General features: G+C 35.7%; 1 protein-coding gene and 1 pseudogene across 5 annotated transcripts in view; one reads left to right on the top strand and one right to left on the bottom strand.

Moving 5' to 3' along the window:
* Nucleotides 1–19,181, top strand: part of YES1 (YES proto-oncogene 1, Src family tyrosine kinase) — a 74,620-nt gene that overhangs the window by 36,997 nt on the left and 18,442 nt on the right. For 4 of the 5 annotated variants that reach the window (XR_013443371.1, XM_078060555.1, XM_036070695.2 and 1 more), the window contains exons 2-4: nt 13,120–13,392; nt 16,075–16,174; nt 18,867–18,965. Coding sequence is in view for 4 of the 5 variants with exons in the window: in XM_078060555.1 (XP_077916681.1) it covers nt 13,128–13,392; nt 16,075–16,174; nt 18,867–18,965 (464 nt within the window). In the remaining variant the exon portion in view is untranslated. Of the gene's footprint in view, nt 1–7,762; nt 7,913–13,119; nt 13,393–16,074; nt 16,175–18,866; nt 18,966–19,181 lie in introns of all 5 variants that reach the window. The other variant, XM_078060554.1, reaches the window with a different exon arrangement.
* Nucleotides 4,009–4,242, bottom strand: LOC118521894 (small ribosomal subunit protein eS26 pseudogene; annotated as a pseudogene).

Below are 19,181 nucleotides of genomic sequence, written 5' to 3'. Positions count from 1 at the left end.
AAAAATTTTCTTTCTTGAAAAATTTGTTTTTAAGATTTTATTTATTTATTTGACAGAGAGAGGCACAGCAAGAGAGGGAACACAAGCAGGGGGAGTGGGAGAGGGATAAGCAGGCTTCCCACTGAGCAAGGAGCCCGATGCGGGGCTCGATCCCAGGACCCTAGGATCATGACCAGAGCCGAAGACAGACGCTTAACGACTGAGCCACCCAGGCATCCCCTTTCTTGAAATTAAAAGGAAAATCCCACAGAGTACTTTAACCAATTACAGTAAAACACTTAAAATGTTCATTTGTTTGAAAATGATCATTATTAAAGAATAAATCTGTTATATAAACTGAAGTACAAATTTATTTAGAAATTAATACTCTCTGCACTTTAATGACATTAAAACCAGGGAATGAAATGTTTTTTTCTAGGGATTAATTTTTACGAACATTAAAAACTGAAAATCTGAACAAAATATATTAAACAACTGTTTTCAGATGTTGGACAACAGCAGTGCAGGACTGTGATCCCTGAAATAAGGGAAACAAACAAGTCAGCTGTATGGTCACCTAATCACCCCAACTTCCTGCCTAGAGGCACAGTCTGAATTACAGAGCAGAGAGAGGAATCTTGGGCAAAGGACAGTGGTCTCAACAAGTTGAGGAGACAGAGATCAGAATTCATGGAGGCTGAGGCAGTTGAAAGTTACAGGGCAAAATTCCAAAAGAAGGACACTATGTAGGAAAATAATTCTAAAAGCTTCTGTAGGAGTCTCTCTGACTTTTTATTTTTCTCTGAATTCTGGAACATGTGTGTAGAATGAAACTATAAAGCCAGGCAAAGGTTGACCAGGTTGATATGAGCTAATAGCCCTTTGAGGTCATAGACGGTGGGGAGGCATTTGAGTTTTTTCTAGCTAGCAAAGTCCTTGTTGATCATTCAGAACTTTTAATAGAAACGCCCAAGGGCTGTGGTACTAAAGTACGTTAATAAAGAAACATTATGAACAACTTTATGCTAATATAAATTTAACAATTTGGATAATTAGACAAATCTCAAAAGCTATAAGTTACCAAAGTGTAACAGAAATTGAGAATGTGAGTAGCCCTGTATGTTATAGATACTGAATTGGTAATTTATTTCACTTAGCATAATACCTTCTAGGTCTATCCATGTTGTTGCAGATGTCAAAATCTCATTAGTTTTTGTGACTGAGTAATATTCCAGTATGTGTGTATCTATCACATCTTTATCCATTTATTTAAAAAAATTTTTTAAGTAGGCTCCACACCCATCATGGAGTCCAACACGGGGCTCGAACTCATGATCCTGAGATCAAGACTCTGAGATCAAGACCTGAGATCAAGAGTCAGATGCTCAACTGACTGAGCCACTCAGGCACCCCTATCCGTTTATCTATTAATGGACACTTAGGTTGCTTCTGTATCTTGGCTATTGTAAATAATGTTGCAGTAAACATAAGGGTGCATGTAGCTTTCTGAATTAGTGTTTGTTTTCTTTGGGTAAATACCCAGTAGTGGAAAAAGTAGATCACATAGTTCTATTTTTAAGTTTTAGAGGGACCTCCATACTGTTTTCCACGGTGGCTGCACCAATTTCCATTACCACCAACAGTGCATAAGGGTTCCTTTTCTCTACATCTTCACCAATACTTGTTATTTCTTTCTGATTTAATCATTCTGACTGCTGGGAGGTGATATCTCATTGTGGTTTTGATTTGCCTTTCCCTGATGACTAGTGATGTTGAACATCTTTTCATGTGTCTTTTGTCTTCTCGTGTGTGTCTTCTTTGGAAAAATGTCTACTCAGTTCTTCTGCCCATTTGTCAACCACATTTTTGTTATTTTGGTGTTGATTTGTATAAGTTCTTCATATATTTTGGGTACTCACCCCTTATCAGATATGTAACTTGCAAATATCCTCTTCCATTCACTGGGTTGCCTTTTTATTTTGTTGATGGTTTCCTTTGCCGTGCAAAAAAGCTTTTTATTTTGGTGTAGTCCCGATAGTTTATGTTTACTTTTGTTTCCCTTGCAGGAGACCTATCCAAAAATATGTTGCTAAGGCTGATGTCAAAGAGATTACTGCTTGTGTTGTTTTTGTTTTAGGGGTTTTATGGTTTCAGGTCTCACATTAAGTTTTTAATACATTTTGAGTTTGGTTTTGGGTTTTTTTGGGTTTTTTTTTTTTGAGGGTTTTTTTGTTTTTTGTATAGTATAAGTGGTCCAGTTTTATTCTTTTGCATGGAGCTGTCCAGTTTTCCTGACACCCTTTATTGAAAGACTTTATTGGAAGACTGTCTTTTCCTCCTTTGTCATAGATCAATTGACCATATAAGCATGGGTTTATTTTTGGGCTCTTTCTTCTATTCCATTGACTAATGGGTCTGTTTATGTGCCAGAACCGTACTGTTTTGATTATTATAACTCTGTAGTATATCTTGAAATCTGGGATTATGATACCTCAGCTTTGTTGTTCTTTCTCAAGATTGCTTTGGCCATTTAGGTCTTTTGTAGTTCCATCCAACAAATATTAGGATTCTAATTCTGTGGAAAATGCTATTGGCATTTTGATAGGGATTGCATTGAATCTGTAGATTGCTTTGGGTATTATAGACATTTTACCAATATTAATTCTTCTAATCCATGAATATGGTATACTTTTCCATGTGTGTTGCCCTCAGTTCTTTTCATCAGTGTTTTATAGTTTTCAATGTACAGGTCTTTTACTTCTTAGGATAAATTTATTCCTAGTTTGTTCTTTCTCCTTTCTTTCTTTCTTTCTTTCTTTCTTTAGTGTAATTGTAAAAGGGATTGTTCTCTTAATTTCTCTTTATGCTGTTACTAGTGTGTAGAAATGCAACAGATTTCTGTATATTAAATTTATATCTTGCAACTTTACTAAATTCGTTTAGTGAGTAGTTTTTTGGTGGAGTCTTTTTTTTATTTTTTTATTTTTTTAAAGATTTTATTTATTTATTTGACACAGAGAGAGACCGCGAGAAAGGGAACACAAGCAGGAGGAGTGGGAGAGGGAGAAGCAGGCTTCCCAACGAGCAGAGAGCCCAATGCAGGGCTCGATCCCAGGACTCTGGGATCATGACCTGAGCCGAAGGCAGACGCTTAACGATTGAGCCACTCAGGTGCCCCTGGTGGAGTCTTTTAGATTATATATCATATCATGTCATCTGCAAATAGTGACAGTTTTACTTCCTCCTTGCCAATTTGGATGTATTTTATTTCTTTTATTCCTTTTTTTCTTTGATTACTGTGGGTAGGACTTCAAGTACTATGTTGAATAAAAATGGTGAGACATGGACATCCTTGTCTTGTTCCTGATGTTAGAGGAAAAGCTGTCAATGTTTTCACCATTGAGTATGATGCTGGCTGTGGGTTTTTCTTATACGGCCTTTATTATGTTGAGGTATGTTCCCTCTAAACCCACTTTGTTGAGAGTTTTTTTTTTTATCATGAATGGATGTGGTATTTAGATTCTTTTTCTGCATCTATTGAGATGATCATATGATTTTTATCCTTCATTTGGTTACTGTTGTGTGTCACATTGATAATTTGCAAATATTGAACCATCCTTGCATCCCTGGAATAAATCCTACTTGATTATGGTGAAAGATCCTTTTAGTGTATTGTTGAATGAGATTTGCTAATAATTTGTTGAGGATTTTGCATCTATGTTTATCAGGGATATTGGCCTGTGGCCTTTTTTTCCCCTAGTGTCTTTGTCTGGTTATGGTATCAGGGTAATGCTGGCATTGTGGAATGTGTTTGGAAGCTTTCCTTCCTCTTCTATTTTTTGGAATAGTTTGAGAATAATACATATTAACTCTTTTTTTTTTTTTTTTGAAGTATAATTGCCATTTATCTATTTTTTTTTTCCCCTGGAGAACAGCTTTTCTTCAGTTCTTAAGGATTTTAGCTCCTTACGTGGGCTTTGGTGGAGATCGTGGGGCAGCACCCGTAGGTCTAAATCAGGGTGGGGGTGTTCAGTCCTTCCATGCTTCACAGGAGCAATCCCTGACCACCTTGCTGTGAATGGCACAAGTCATGCAATAATATAGTTTCACATACAGCTTGGGAAGCACATAGGCATCAAAGACAGTCGCTTCAGAAATGTCCCTGATGGCGGTGGCCTCTACTGTGGTCTGAATAATGAACTTCTTAATGGCCTTGTTCTTGGGCACGCAACGGGCACGGTTGGTACAGTGAATAGGCCCCATGTAGCTTCAGTCCTTTTTGGCATGACCATTATTCTTCTCTCCTTGGTCATCTTGGAAGCAGGACCCTAGAGAGCTAAATATTAACTCTTCTTAAATGTTTGGTAGAATTCTCCTGTAAATCCATCTGGCCCCGAACTTTTGTTTGTTGGGAGTTTTCTGATTACCACTTCAATTTTGTTACTAGTAATCAGTCTGTTCAGATGATTCAGTTTTGAAGATGGAATGTTTTTAGGAATTTATCTATTTCTTCTTGGTTTTTCAATTTATTTGCATATAATTTTTCATAGTCTCTTACAATCCTTTGTACATCTGTGGTGTCAGTTGTTACTTCTCTTTCATTTGATTTTATTCATTTGTGTGCCCTCTGTCTCTCTTTTTTCTGTCTGTCTCTGTCTCTTTTTATGTCTCTGTCTTTTTTTTTTAAGATGTGTCTAACAAAAGGTTTGTCAATTTTACCTTTTCACAGAACCAACTCTTGGTGTCATTTATCTTTTCTATTGTTTTTTAGTCTCCATATCACTTATTTCTGCTCTGATCTTTATGATTTCCTTCCTTCTACTAACTTTGGGCTTTGTTCTTTTTATAGTTTCTTTAAATACAAGATTAGGGGTTTTTTGTTTTTAAGATTTTTCTTGTTTCTTATAGTAGGCCAGGATTATTATAAATTTCCCGCTTAGAACTGTTTTCACTGAGTCCCAAAGATTTTAGACTGGTTTGTTTTTATTTTCATTTGTCTCCATGGATATTTTTATATCCTCTCTGGTTTCTTCATTGACCCATTTGTTGTTTAGTAGTGTATTGTTTAGCTTCCACGTGTTTGTTCTTTTCCAGTTTTTTTTTCCTTGTAATTGATTTTTAATTTCATACCATTGTAATTGGAAAGATGCTTGATATGATTTCAGTTTTCTTAAATTTATTGAGACTTGTTCTGTGGCCTAACATGACTTATCCTGGAAAATGTTCCATGTGTACTTGAAAATGTGTATTCTGGTTTTTTTTGGATGGAATGTTCTGTACATATCTGTTAAGTCCATCTAGTTTAATATGACGTTCAAAGGCACTGTTTCCTCATTGATTTTCTGACAGGATGATCTCTGCATTGATGTAGGTGGGATATTAAAGTGCCCTAATATTATTCTAGTTAGTGTCAGTCTCCTTTATGTCTATTAATATTTGCTTTATGTATTTAGGTGCTCCAGTGTTGGGTGCGTATTTACAATTGTTACATCCTCATGTTGGATTGATCCCTTTGGCATTAGGTAATGCCTCCTTTGCCTCTTGTTAGAGTCTTTTTTTTTTTTTTTTAAGGCTATGTCCTCATTTCTTTTCTTTTTTTTTTTTTTTTAAGATTTGATTTCTTTGAGAAAGAGAGAGAGAGCACAGAGGGAGAGTGAGAGGGAGAAGCAGACTCCCCACTGAGCAGGGAGCCAGATGTGGGGCTCGTTCCCAGGACCCTGAGATCATGACCCAAGCTGAAGGCAGACATTTAACTGACTGAGCCACCCAGCTGCCCCTACAGTCTTTTTTTTAAAAGTCTGGTTTGTCTGATATAAGTATTGTTACCCTGGCCTCCTTTTTTGCTCTTATTTGCATGGAATATCCTTTTGTGTCTTTAGGTTTGAAGTATATCTCTTATAGGTAGGTAGCATAGATGGGTCTTGGTTTTTTTTTAATCCATTCTGTCACCTTATGTCTTTTGATTGGAGCATTTAAACCATTTACATATTTACATTTAAAGTAACTATTGATAGGTAAATACTTATTGCCATTTTGTTAATTGTTTTCTAATTGTTTTTGTAATGCTGTTTCTTCTCTTGCTGTTTTTCCTTGCAGTTGATTTTCCTTAGTGTTATGCTTAGCTTTCTTTCCCTATATTTTTTGTTTATCTATTATAGGTTTTTGGTTACCATGAGGTGCATACATATGGCGGGTTTTTGAGAGGGAAAAGAAAGACTTAAAAGTGTTGAGAATGTGGAACAACTGGAATTCACATTTAGTGCTTGTGAGGATACAAAATGGTACAGCTGCTATGGAAAACGGTTCAGCAGCTTCTTATGGTAAAGGGTATGCTTAACTTTATATGACCAAGTGGTTCCATTCTTTGGTATTTATGGTGGTGGAGTATGAGCTGTGTACCCACACAAAGTCTTATACAGGAATGTTCATAGCTACTTTATTATATTAGCCCCAAAGTGGAACAACCCATATACTCATCAACAGGTGAATGGATAAACAAATAATGGTATATTCATATAGTAGAATTCTATTTAGAAATGAAAATTAGTGAACTACTTATCTATGCAGCAACATGGAAGTATCTGAGACAGACAGTGCTTGGGGGGTGGGGAAGCCAGATGCAAGAAACTGCATATTTATGTCAAACTCTAAAACTGGTAAATCTTGAGTTAGAGAAAACAAATTAGTGGGTTGCCTAGGGCTGGGATTGGGACTAATAGGAAAAGGGTACCAACGAACCTTTTGTAGATGACTGAAATGTCCTATATTGTGATTGTATTATTGGTTGCACAGTTAAAAACATTTGCTGTAAGTCATTGAACTGTATGCTTTAAATGGGTGCATTTTATTGTATGTAAATTACACCTCAAAGGATTTTAAAAATATTTTAGGAAAAATTTCTAATAGTGTCTAAGAGAAGAAATTTCCATAATTTTAAGTATATATTTCTCAAAAAGCCTTAAAATAGCAGTAGTATTCAAAATAAGAGTTAAAGTCTTTCAGCAAATATTCATGTACATTATACTCTATCAAATATCAGTATGAAATAGTTCGCTTAGAATTTTAATTTTATCTTTCTAGGGTATGAGATTTACAATTTTAAGGATCTCTCAGATTTCTGTAAACACTTTGAAAGAAGTTTGGGATCTATTTTTGTCAGTGTATTGAATCCTGACAGATTGAAAGGGATTAATATATTAACTATTGTCCTGTGATTTATCATTTAAGATCCTTCCAGCTGCAAGTTAACAGAGAACCAGACTAAAACTGACTTACACAGTAGATATTTCACTAAGATTTCTGGAACTAAAGTGTGTTCTAGGATTATAGTAGGGTTTTACAGTTCAATACCTGAGCAATATCATGAAGGACCCAAGTTCCTTTATCTTTCTGCCTTACCATTCTTGCTATGTTGGTATCCTCCTTTCAGATGAGTGCTTTGTCATTCCTGGATGGTTGTCTCAGATTTAGGCATCATAGATGATAACATTGAGGGAAGGAAAATGGAATATTCCTGTTTTGTATTCTTTTTTATAAGTGAGGAAGACTTCCAAAAAGCCCATTATCATGGCTTACCCAGTTAATTGGAGAAAGGGATAAGAGCACACTAGTAGCTTGAATCAAACATTATTTACAACCTAGGGTTGGACAGATGAAGGATGTGAGGGCGATCTGGCTGCGACATCTGTCACCCCATTGATCGCCAGGGTTGATTTGGCTGATCTGGTTGGCTAGGTGGGTGTCCCCTTCCTCCCTCACCGCTCCATGTGCGTCCCTCCCGAAGCTGCGCGCTCGGTCAAAGAGGACGACCTTCCCCGATAGAGGAGGACTGTTCTTCGGTCAAGGGTATACGAGTAGCTGCGCTCCCCTGCTAGAACCTCCAAACAAGCTCTCAAGGGTTGGACAGATGAAGAAATTGGCAAATAGAAGGAAGGTAAACAAAATCAGATAATCATTTTTTATTAAAGTAGGGAGGAGAATGGCTGAGTAACCCAAGGGTTTGCTGTATTAGATTACACTAAGACTCTGAAGGACAGGTTTAGTGAACTAGACAAAGAAATAGAAAACATCTTGATAAAAGTGCATGTCCCCAACTTATGAAGGTGTTGCATTCCAAAAATTCTCCATATATTCATGGCCTAGTCATTAATTTATTACTCAACTTAATGCAATATAGCTTTTATCTTCATGACACTGTAGCAGAAATGCTCTTGCTGAAGTCACCAGTGCGCTCCTAATTACCAATCACCTGGCCTTTTAAAATCAGTTGAGGGGCGCCTGGGTGGCTCAGTCCTTAAGCATCTGCCTTCAGCTCAGGTCATGATCCCAGGGTCCTGAGATCAAGCTGCTCAGCGGGAAGCCTGCTTCTCCCTCTCACACTCCCCCTGCTTGTGTTGTGTCTCTCTGTCAAATAAGTAAATAAAATCCTTAAAAAATAAATAAATAAAATCAGTTGAAATACTACTTGACTTCATTTTGGTCTGTGGCATTATTAGCCATTTTCTTCTTTCTTTCTTTTTGTATAAAATACATCAAGCAAAGATTTATATATCTATTACCTACATTTAATACATTATCATTTCTCTATTTGCTTCATGTTTCTTTTAAGAAAAAAAAAATGCCACAGATACAGTTGGAACTTCGCCCCATTCCACTATCTTGAGGTTGATGATTATCTTTTCCAACCATGTTTTTATATTTATGGTAGTACTCCCAACTCTAATTGCTGCTTCCTAATTTCTTTGCCTGTGTATCCGTTATCTGTAGGTATCCTGCACCATTGTATTAATTCTTCATTCTCCTCTAAATCTGTACCTTGTGAAAATGTTTTTGTTTACTTTTTCTGGTTTCTGCCTTTTGCTGACATATTATCAATCCTCTACAAGACTTTTCAACATGATGCCCCAAAGGCACCTAAAACTAACATCTGAATGAACTCATGTCCAGAAATACCTGCTTCTCTCTTCTCTACCTCAGTTATGGTATTACTCTACACCCAGTTCAAACTAGAAACTTTGGAGTCATCCATCCCATAACACACACATCATAATTCTTTTAAAGTGTTCAGTAAATACTGGGGAATGAATAAATGACTCCTTTTTCTTCATATCTCCTCTACTTATACCCAACTGATCATCCACACTTCAGTATCCTACTTATATTTACTTCCTTAGTATTTTCCTGTAATCTTTGGCTCCATGGTGTTTCTGCTTCTGTCCTTTCTTGTATGGGGTAGTGCAGGTTTATAACTTGAATAACTGCCATTCTTCCTTTCTTTCTGTTCTGTAATTCATACTTCTACCACAGTTATTTTTAAACACATATTTTCTCCTGCTGTTCACTTTTTAAAAGTCTTAAATAACTCCCAGTGCTCCCTCGATAAAATCTAAAAGAATTCCCTGTATGTGTAAATTGTCCTCTACCTTTAGCCTCTGTCCCACGATCTCATAGATACCCCCCATATTCCTGTCACAGAGAAAGTTTTCTGTTCCCTAAACACCCCATGCTTTTCAAACATCTAAGCCGTTGTGCACACTTTTTATTATTCCTGCAATATCCTATTTCCTCTTCCCAAAATCTCCAGCTCTTTAAGACCTAGCTCAGATGCCACTGTTTTGCAAAATTTATTTCCCCAAGCACTCAAGGCAGAGCATATAACTTCTTTTGTAGTCTCGGGGTGTTTTATACATACCTCAACTCCAGCATTTTTCACATTTTACAATACTGTACCTGTTTCCTACATTTGTGTGCTTTTTTTTTTTTTAAAGCAAAGGGTCCATTTCTTGACATTTCCAGCTCTTAGTGTCTAATAAATATATGTTAATAAATATATATGTGTATGTTAGTAGTGTGAAACTTGGAAGACGCTTTCCCTTATAACTTAAAAAAAAACTTTTTAAAAAGATTTTTTTTATTTTATTTATTTGTCAGAGAGAGTAGGAGCACAAGCAGGGGGGAGTGGCAGGTAGAGGGAGAAGCAGGCTCCCTGCTGAGCAAGGAGCCCAATGTGGGACTTGAATTCAGGACGCTGGGATCATAACCTGAGCCGAATGCAGACCAACTGAGCCACCCAGGTGTCCCCACATAAAACCGTTTTAAATGATGTTATGTTTCTAGGACACCCCCTAAAAATCTTTTTAACTCACGTTGCACCTGAAGTTTAAAAAATGTAAATCATGCCCTACATTTGTAATAACATTTCTGAAGGAGATGGGCAGCAGTTTCCTTTTCTCCACATCCTTGTCAGCTCTTACTTCTTTTTGTTACCATTTTGACTGCTAGGAGGTGATATCTCATTGTGGTTTTGAATTTGCCTTTTCCTGATGACTAGTGATGTTGAACATCTTTTCATGTGTCTTTTGTCTTCTCATGTGTATGTCTTCTTTGGAAAAATGTCTACTCAGTTCTTCTGCCCATTTGTCAACCACATTTTTGTTATTTTGGTGTTGATTTGTATAAGTTCTTTATATATTTTGGGTACTAACCCCTTATCAGATATATAACTTGCAAATATCCTCTTCCATTCACTGGGTTACCTTTTTATTTTGTTGATGGTTTCCTTTGCCGTGCAAAAAAGCTTTTTATTTTGGTGTAGTCCCAATAGTTTATGTTTACTTTTGTTTCCCTTGCAGGAGACCTATCCAAAAATATGTTGCTAAGGCTGATGTCAAAGAGATTACTGCTTGTGTTGTTTTTGTTTTAGGGGTTTTATGGTTTCAGATCTCACATTTAGGTTTTTAATACATTTTGAGTTTGGTTTTGGGTTTTTTGGGGGTTTTTTTTAAGGGTTTTTTTGTTTTTTGTATAGTATAAGTGGTCCAGTTTTATTCTTTTGCATGGAGCTGTCCAGTTTTCCCAACACCCTTTATTGAAAGACTGTCTTTTCCCCAGTATATATTCTTTCCTTCTTTGTCATAGATCAATTGACCATATAAAGCATGGGTTTATTTTTCTTCTTCTATTCCATTGACCAGTGGGTTTGTTTATGTGCCAGTACCATACTGTTTTGATTACTATAACTCTGTAGTATATCTTGAAATCTGGGATTATGATACCTCAGCTTTGTTGTTCTTTCTCAAGATTGCTTTGGCCATTTAGGTCTTTTGTAGTTCCATCCAACAAATATTAGGATTCTAATTCTGTGGAAAATGCTATTGGCATTTTGATAGGGATTGCATTGAATCTGTAGATTGCTTTGGGTATTATAGACATTTTATTAATATTAATTCTTCTAATCCGTGAATATGGTATACCTTTCCATGTGTGTTGCCTTCAGTTCTTTTCATCAGTGTTTTATAGTTTTCAATGTACAGGTCTTTTACTTCTTAGGATAAATTTATTCCTAGTTATTTATTTATTTATTTATTTATTTATTTAGTGTAATTGTAAAAGGGATTGTTTTCTTAATATCTCTTTATGCTACTTCATCATTAGTGTGTAGAAATGCAGCAGATTTCCATATATTAATTTTGTATCCTGCAACTTTACTGAATTCATTTATTCTAATAGTTTTTTATAGTTTTCTATATATCATATGTCATCTGCAAATAGTGAGAATTTCGCTTCTTCCTTATCAATTTGGATGCCCTTAATTTCTTGTCTGATTACTGCAGTATAGCTACATTTTAAATGTTATATAGTCAAGGTTGTAAATGTTCACCCTTTGAGAGTTTATGAGGCGGTTGTCTTATCACTCACCTACTTCCTTTTGAATGCCACATAAGAAAGGAAAAGCTATAAAATTAGAATGACCTTTAAAAGTAAGTGAATTAATGAAATCTCCATTTAGTGCTCTCACAGGAAGTGAATATAGTAATGCAGATTTTGTAATATCGGTAACCTATTATATGAGTCACATTGATAAGCTGGATAGTGTATAAGAGATAAGTAACTCTTGATTTTTTAAGAAATGTATTGCCAGTAATTTGGGGATAGGGTGGGAATTAGGCCAGTAAGCAAAAAAACAAGATACCAAATGGAATAAGGTGAGGGAGTCCCATATAAAAATCTCCCCAAAAGTACATTGGAGGTTTTAAGGAAGACGATATTTTGCCAATTATGGGGAAAAATGTCAATGGAAAAGTAGCATTTGTGATGATCTTCAGTGATTGGATAGAACTTTAGCAGGTAGAAAAGTGTTAGGTGTAAAATCCTCACAAACTTGGGAAAGCACAGGGCATATATACTGGGGAAACAGGAAAGTGTGTGTATGTAGATAAGCATGAGGAAATAATAGGAGATAAAGCTGGAAAGATAGATTGGGATCAAATTTGGCAAGCATTGGGAGTGTGACTGTAGATAAGGAAAAGTTACAGAGCTACCTGGTCCTATATATGGTAGCTGCTAGCCACATATAGATACTGAGCACTTGAAATGTACCTGGTCCAAATTGAGATGTACTGTAAGTTTAAAATACTAACAGATTTCGGAGACTTAGTACAAAAAAAAAAAAAAAAACTAGAATTTTTTATATTGATGACATGTTGAAATAATTGTATTTTAGATATACTGGGTTAAATAAAATATATTATTAAAATCAGTTTTATCTATTTTTATTTTTTTAACGTGGCTGCTAGAAGATTGAGAATTATATATGTGGCTCAGATTATATTTCTACACAGAGGGCTAGTATAGTTAGAAGGAGTGCAACTGATATTTGCTAGTACTTACTATGTGTCACATATTGTCTAGAACTTGTAATAAGTTTAAGTTAATCCTCATAGAAAGTCCTATGAAGTAGGTGTTATTATCCCCCTTTTTCAAGTAACTGGGGTACAGAAAGGTCGAGCAACATACCTGAAATCACTCCACTACTGAGTAGGAAGCCAGGAGTCAAGCGTAGGCCTCTCTGGTATCAGAGCCAGTGGCTTTCCCAGCACACTGTGGCATGTTGTCATTGGACCATTAAAAGTGGTTGAGCTAGAGAATGACATGATTGGAATGATACTTCAGCAGAATTGTAATAAAGATAAATGAGGACAAGAAACTTTGTTTTTAGCTGTCTGGTTTTTTGTTTGCTTTATTAATGTTACTCTTTTGCAGGAGAAAAATTCCTTGTTTAAAGTGAAGTTTTGAATTGTGTATTTTTGAAGTATACTTTATATTAACCACTTCTCAAAATATTTGCCTGTCGCCTTATAGATTTGATAATGGGCTGCATTAAAAGTAAAGAGAACAAAAGTCCAACCATTAAATATAGAACCGAAAACACTCCAGAACCTGTCAGTACAAGTGTCAGCCATTATGGAGCAGAACATACTGCAGTGGCACCATCATCTTCAACAAAGGGAGCATCTGTTAATTTTAGCAGTCTTTCCATGACACCATTTGGAGGATCCTCAGGGGTGACACCTTTTGGAGGAGCATCTTCTTCATTCTCAGTGGTGCCAAGTTCATATCCTGCTGGTTTAACAGGTGAGATTTAAATGGACAATTCTATTGTCAGCTTGAGAACGTGACCTTAGGGAGGCAGTACATAAAGTTTTTTCCTGCTGTAAGAAAAATAACTTACTGGGGACTTTATAAGTTTATGTGAAAATTAAAGCTTCTAACATAAAAATTAAAGTCTTATGACATACATGATACTGTTCTGAAAATTTGGTGATAATCTGGTGATTATCTACTGGTTATACCATTAATTATTTCATTAATTCATTTTTCGAGTAATTATTAAGTGCCTACTATGTGGCAGGCACTGGGGATATAAAGATTAAAAACATGTACCCCTCCCTCAAGAATGTTAATGTTACAACTTTTCAGGTTTATAAAGTACTATCCAATATTAAAGTATTATAGTAGTTACTTAATATTAATTAAATGGCACTGTTGTGATGATAATACAGTTTTTCTATCAGATACTGATTTAAAAAAATTAAAGTCCTGAGGCTCAGAGTTAAATTTTTTTTTCAGAGTCACAGATAATCAGGAGAGCCCAGGTTTAATGTCCTGTACCAGAACTCCATTTATTACATTATGATAGCCTTTCAGAGAACAAGAAGTGACAGCTGACAACCTTTCATGGAGCTAGAAATGCTCTAAAAAAGTAGTCAGAAATTTTAAAAAGAGTTCTTTTATGGGGTTTCCAGATCAGGATACTTTTTTCCTTGAGTAACAAAACATAACTGGCTTAGAAAAGGTAGGGTGAGCTCTAGGATTCCTTGATACAGCAATAGTTTGTTGATGTCATCAAGGACTCAAGCCCTTGATCTCTTTCCAGTAGCCCTTAGAGTATCTTAGGCTTGGCAAAACAGCTTCCAGCATCAAATTGAGCAACGCATGTCCTTACTACCAACCAGAGGGGGCAAAAAAGGAATCTATTCTATAAGCTTGGACTATAAATTTGTCCTTTCAGTCTGCTTACCTCCAGACCAGTAATAATGCTAGAGGAATGCCATAAGTGAATTCTATGAGACTGTTCATTTGAGGAGTTATCGTCATCAAAGGGTCAATTACAGTCTTAATTCTAACCCCCTAACTCTAAATAGTTCAGTAATAGATGGCCACAATAGTGTCCTCAGTCATCAGCCAAGTTTAAGTTATTTTCAGGATTATATGTTTGGGAAAGACAGTAATCCAAAATGATGCAAGTAAATGTTGATACTTGAGATACTTACATACCTAAACAGTTTACTTATGTGAGAAGTCCATTCGTGGTATACGTCTGTTAACACAGATGGAGGCTCTGTGTGCTACCTGTAGAGAACTGTAAGCAAGAGAAACAAGGTTTTTGTCTTAATGGAGTTTACATTATAACAAAGGTTGGACAATAATTAGTGAATAAACAACTCAACAGGATGATTAATGGTTCTTAAATGCTATGAGGGAACTGACCAGAGTGATTGGTGAAAGCCCTTTAGAAGATCAAGGAAAGCCGTCTTGAGAAGAAAACATTTGAGCTGAGGTTTGATTGTTTGATTGATGAGAATGACCTAAATATGTACAGAGCTGGGAAGAGCTTTCTGGGGAGAGAGAACACCAAATGCAGAGTTTCGGAGGTACAGATGAACCTGGCGGTTTTGAGGACTAGTGAGGACACCAGAGGGTAGAATTGTATAATATGAGATTGAAGAGTCAGGATTACTCAGGACCTTGTAGACTCTGGTAAGAAGTTGGGGTTTTATTCAAAGGCAAGAAGAAGCAATTGAAGAGTTTTTAATAAAGGATTTGCATAATTGAATTTCCTTTTTAAAAACTTCACTCTGGCAACTAGCTGTGTGGAGAATGGATGTAGGGAAGCAGGTACAGAAGTGGGTTAGGAAACTACTTCTCTAACAGTCTCAGCAGACTCAGCCAGAGATAACAAGGATTTGGATTAGGGTGGCAGCAGTGGAATTGGAAAAGAAAGTAGATAAAGAGGTATTTTAGAGGTAGAATAACGGTGCTAGTAAAGGGACTTGGCTTGAGTACCTGATTAGATAATAGTGTCATTTGCTTAGTTAGACATTCAAGTAGAGATGTCAGATAGGCAGTTAATACATGACTGGAACTCAGGGGAGAGCAGTAAATAAGCTGTTCTCTTCCTTTGTTTGCAGGTAATAGTTGTTTGGTGTCCTTATCTCTTACGCATCTGTGTACAATTCTATGTATGAAGTTATTTTTGGAATTTATAATTCATATCAGCCATATCATTTAATTTTTAAGAAAAGCCATTTTTAAGTGTTCATTATAATAACTACTCTTACTAAATTCTTAGTTATTGCTACTAAGGATCAGTTTTAAGGATGGACATATTCACCCATTGTTTATAAGAAATTGAGATGATCAGTGCCAGTTTGTAGTACTTGTTAATACTTTTTCTGCCAAAGAATTGATTTGAACTTTGTGTTTCCAAGTCAGAGATATTGCTACTATGAATCAAAATTAAATTTGTTTCTGTAGGTGTATAGAATTTTAGAATTTGTAGCATGCAGTAGTTTCATAGAAGGTCTTCAGAGAGCGTCTTATTAACTTAAACTCCAGCTGCCCAAGTCTCCATTCAGAAATAGATTCTGGAGATTAGGAAGAAAATTATGCTTAAGCTTTTTTGCTGACATTTTTTTTCTCTTATGTTAACATATATAATTTACCTTATTTTTTGGGTTTTTTTTGCTCCAATAGGTGGTGTTACTATATTTGTGGCCTTATATGATTATGAAGCTAGAACTACAGAAGACCTTTCATTCAAGAAAGGTGAACGGTTTCAAATAATTAACAACACGTAAGTGTTGGGAATATTTTGTGAGGGAGAAAGACTGACAGAAACCTAGTCTTCATGCTGAAACCACTTAGCTGGTTGATTCAGAGATGAGAGTGGTGAGGCATGGGTCTCTGCCCACTGGGTTGGATGATGCATTTGGTTTCTTTAGACACATGGCATAATAACTACTTCTGTAGCCAGAGTTATGACTTCTACAAATTGTGCTGTAGTGTGTGGTTCTTCCATAAACAGTAGAGATTTAAGAGTGAAGACTGAGGGAGTATATGCAAGTTAAGTATATTACTTTAAAAGAAAGTCTTTATAAAGAGAATTCTTTTTTCCTATTTAAGTATAGGATGATTTAAGGTTCTTCTTTCTTTCTTTCTCTTAACAAAAAACAAAGGAAAAAGGCCAAGTAGGGAGCCCCTGCAATCCCAACGTGACCACATTAAGTTGCTTTTTCCTTAGTTGACTCTTAGACTTTTTGTTTAAGACTTTTAGTCTGAGATGACTCTTAGACTTTTAGTGAGCCACTAAATAATGAAAGTCATTTAGTGGCCCACTAAAAATTCAGTGTTTGAATTGAAAATTCAATGGTTGTTATAGAAAATAGATCCCATATATTATGGTCTCTTTACTTCCAGTCATATTTCCTAACATTCTTGCTCCCATTTGCCATCCATTATTGTTCCAGAATATAAAATATGATCATTACTTTCTGCTTTAAAATCCTTTTTCAGTAGCTACCAGTTGTTGTCAAGATAAAAGAAAAGCAATAACAATGGTAGACATCAGCCATCCAGCTGCTTCCCCTTCCTCATTTAACCGTCCAGCCATACTGAATTGCTTGTAATTTTGTGAATACACTGGGTTTCTCACCTTCCCACGCCTTGACACGTAGTTTCTTTTTTCTGGAATGTGACTTCCTGTCTCCATTTCTTTTTCTTTTATCTGGCCAACCCTGTTCATCCTTCAAAATTTATATTCCTATGTCATTTCTCAAGGAGGCCCTTCTTAACATTCTTCCTCTCCTACCTGGCCCACACCCCATCTCCCGCTATATTAGGTATCTGTCTTTCATGTTGATGTAGCACCCCGTGCAAACCTCAATCATACTGCGATCACTACTTCGAATTATAATTTATTGTGTGCTTGTCATTCTTTTAGACCAGTGGTTCTCAACCTAGGGAAAAGTGCCCAGGAGACATTTAGCAATGTCTGGAGACAGGGTCCCTCCACTGTTTTCTGGTGGGTAGAGGCCAGGGCACTCTACCCACCTGTAGTGCACAGGACAGCCCCCAACAACACTAGCCCAAAGAGTCAGTAAGGCCATGGTTGAGAAATTCTGCTCTAGGCTGAGTTTCTTGAGCTTACAGACAGTCTTTTTACCTCTCTTTCTAGCATACCCTCTCATAAAGTCTGTCACTTAAAGGGTATTCAATAAATGTTTGAATCATGAATGGTTAGCACAAATGCAAAGTTTTAAGTTTGTGTATATGAGAGTGCTTAATATATACTAGGAAGCTACAAACCAAGTGTATGAGAATAAATATTTGAATTGCCAAAGGATTTTTCATCTCCTTTTCTAGAGAACAAATTCCCCTCGATCATTTATAAAATTTCAGTTTAGATAAAAAATATTTTCAATACTTTCCTCTGGCAAAGCAAAACATGCATTTAATTTTTAGTGGCAGAATCCATATATATCTTCCTCATTAGAGACTGATAATATTTGCTTCTTTCACATTAATTTTGGAAAAATCAGGGCTTATGTATTGCAAACTACACATAGTTCTCATGTTCTGAATTGATTTTAGTCTTGTTTAAATATTTATGGGTAACATTTTTGTAAATATACTTTATTCTAGGAATTAAATTTTTTATTCTTGTCTGTTGCAAATATTTTGTATACATTTTTAGGGCATCCTGATACTTTTCCTAAAATGACTAAAAAGGAACATTATGATTTTATGTATGGTTAAAAGCATTTGACAGTAAAAAAGAATGAACTACTGATAACATACTACAGCATAGGTGAACTGTGAAAAAATTATGATAAGTGAAAGAAACCAGTCCAAAAGTCCACATTATTGTATGATTCCATTTATATGAAATGTCCGCAATAGTCATATCCATAGGAACAAAAAAGATTTAGTGTTAGGCAGTGTTGGGGGGAGGCGGGTGGAGGAGTGGGGAGTGACTGTTAATGGGTATAGGGTTTCTTGAGTGGGGGGTGATGAAATGTTCTAAAATTGATTGTGGTAATGGTTGTATAACTCTGAATATATTAAATCCATTAAATTGTACATCTTAAAGGGGGAATTTTATGGTATGCAAATTATATGTCAGTAAAACTTTTAAAAAAGAAAACATCCAGTTGAAACTGAATAATTTAAAAGATTTACCTCCCAAACTGTTTTAGTCAGTATAGTTTATTGTTTTAGGTTGAAGATAGTTATGTAAAGAAGGGATCTTATAACTAAAATTAAACTTTTTTTTTTTCGTTTGGAGCAGAAATATGTATGCATTTGTGATTCCCTTAATTCAAGTAACCTGTTTTTAAATATTCTTTTGAGTTTAATTTTTGATCAAATGAATGCATTAAAAAATGGAAGTTAAACCTCTTTTCTACATAGATACAAGGCAACACTGCAGTAAATTGTGTTTTGAGCAGTCATCTACCTTGTGGTAATTGTTGTTTTATGTGTTGCAGGGAAGGAGACTGGTGGGAAGCAAGATCAATTGCTACAGGAAAGAATGGCTATATCCCTAGCAATTATGTAGCCCCTGCAGATTCCATTCAGGCAGAAGAGTATGGCACTACTTCATATTTTATTAATTACTTTGATTTTAAAAATGTTTTAATGCACATTCTACTTAGCCACAACTTTACACAGGCACAATTACATACCAGTCTTAATACAGCTAATATATCATATTAATAGGAGATGTTACTTGAAAATTAATAATTAATGCCATAGTATTTGCTTACAGTAGGATCATAAATGAATCTGCATTAATAATACTA

Source organism: Halichoerus grypus, chromosome 13 (assembly GCF_964656455.1).
Source record: "Halichoerus grypus chromosome 13, mHalGry1.hap1.1, whole genome shotgun sequence".
NCBI classification, from domain to species: domain Eukaryota; kingdom Metazoa; phylum Chordata; class Mammalia; order Carnivora; family Phocidae; genus Halichoerus; species Halichoerus grypus.
This window is presented reverse-complemented; position numbering and strand designations above follow the sequence as displayed.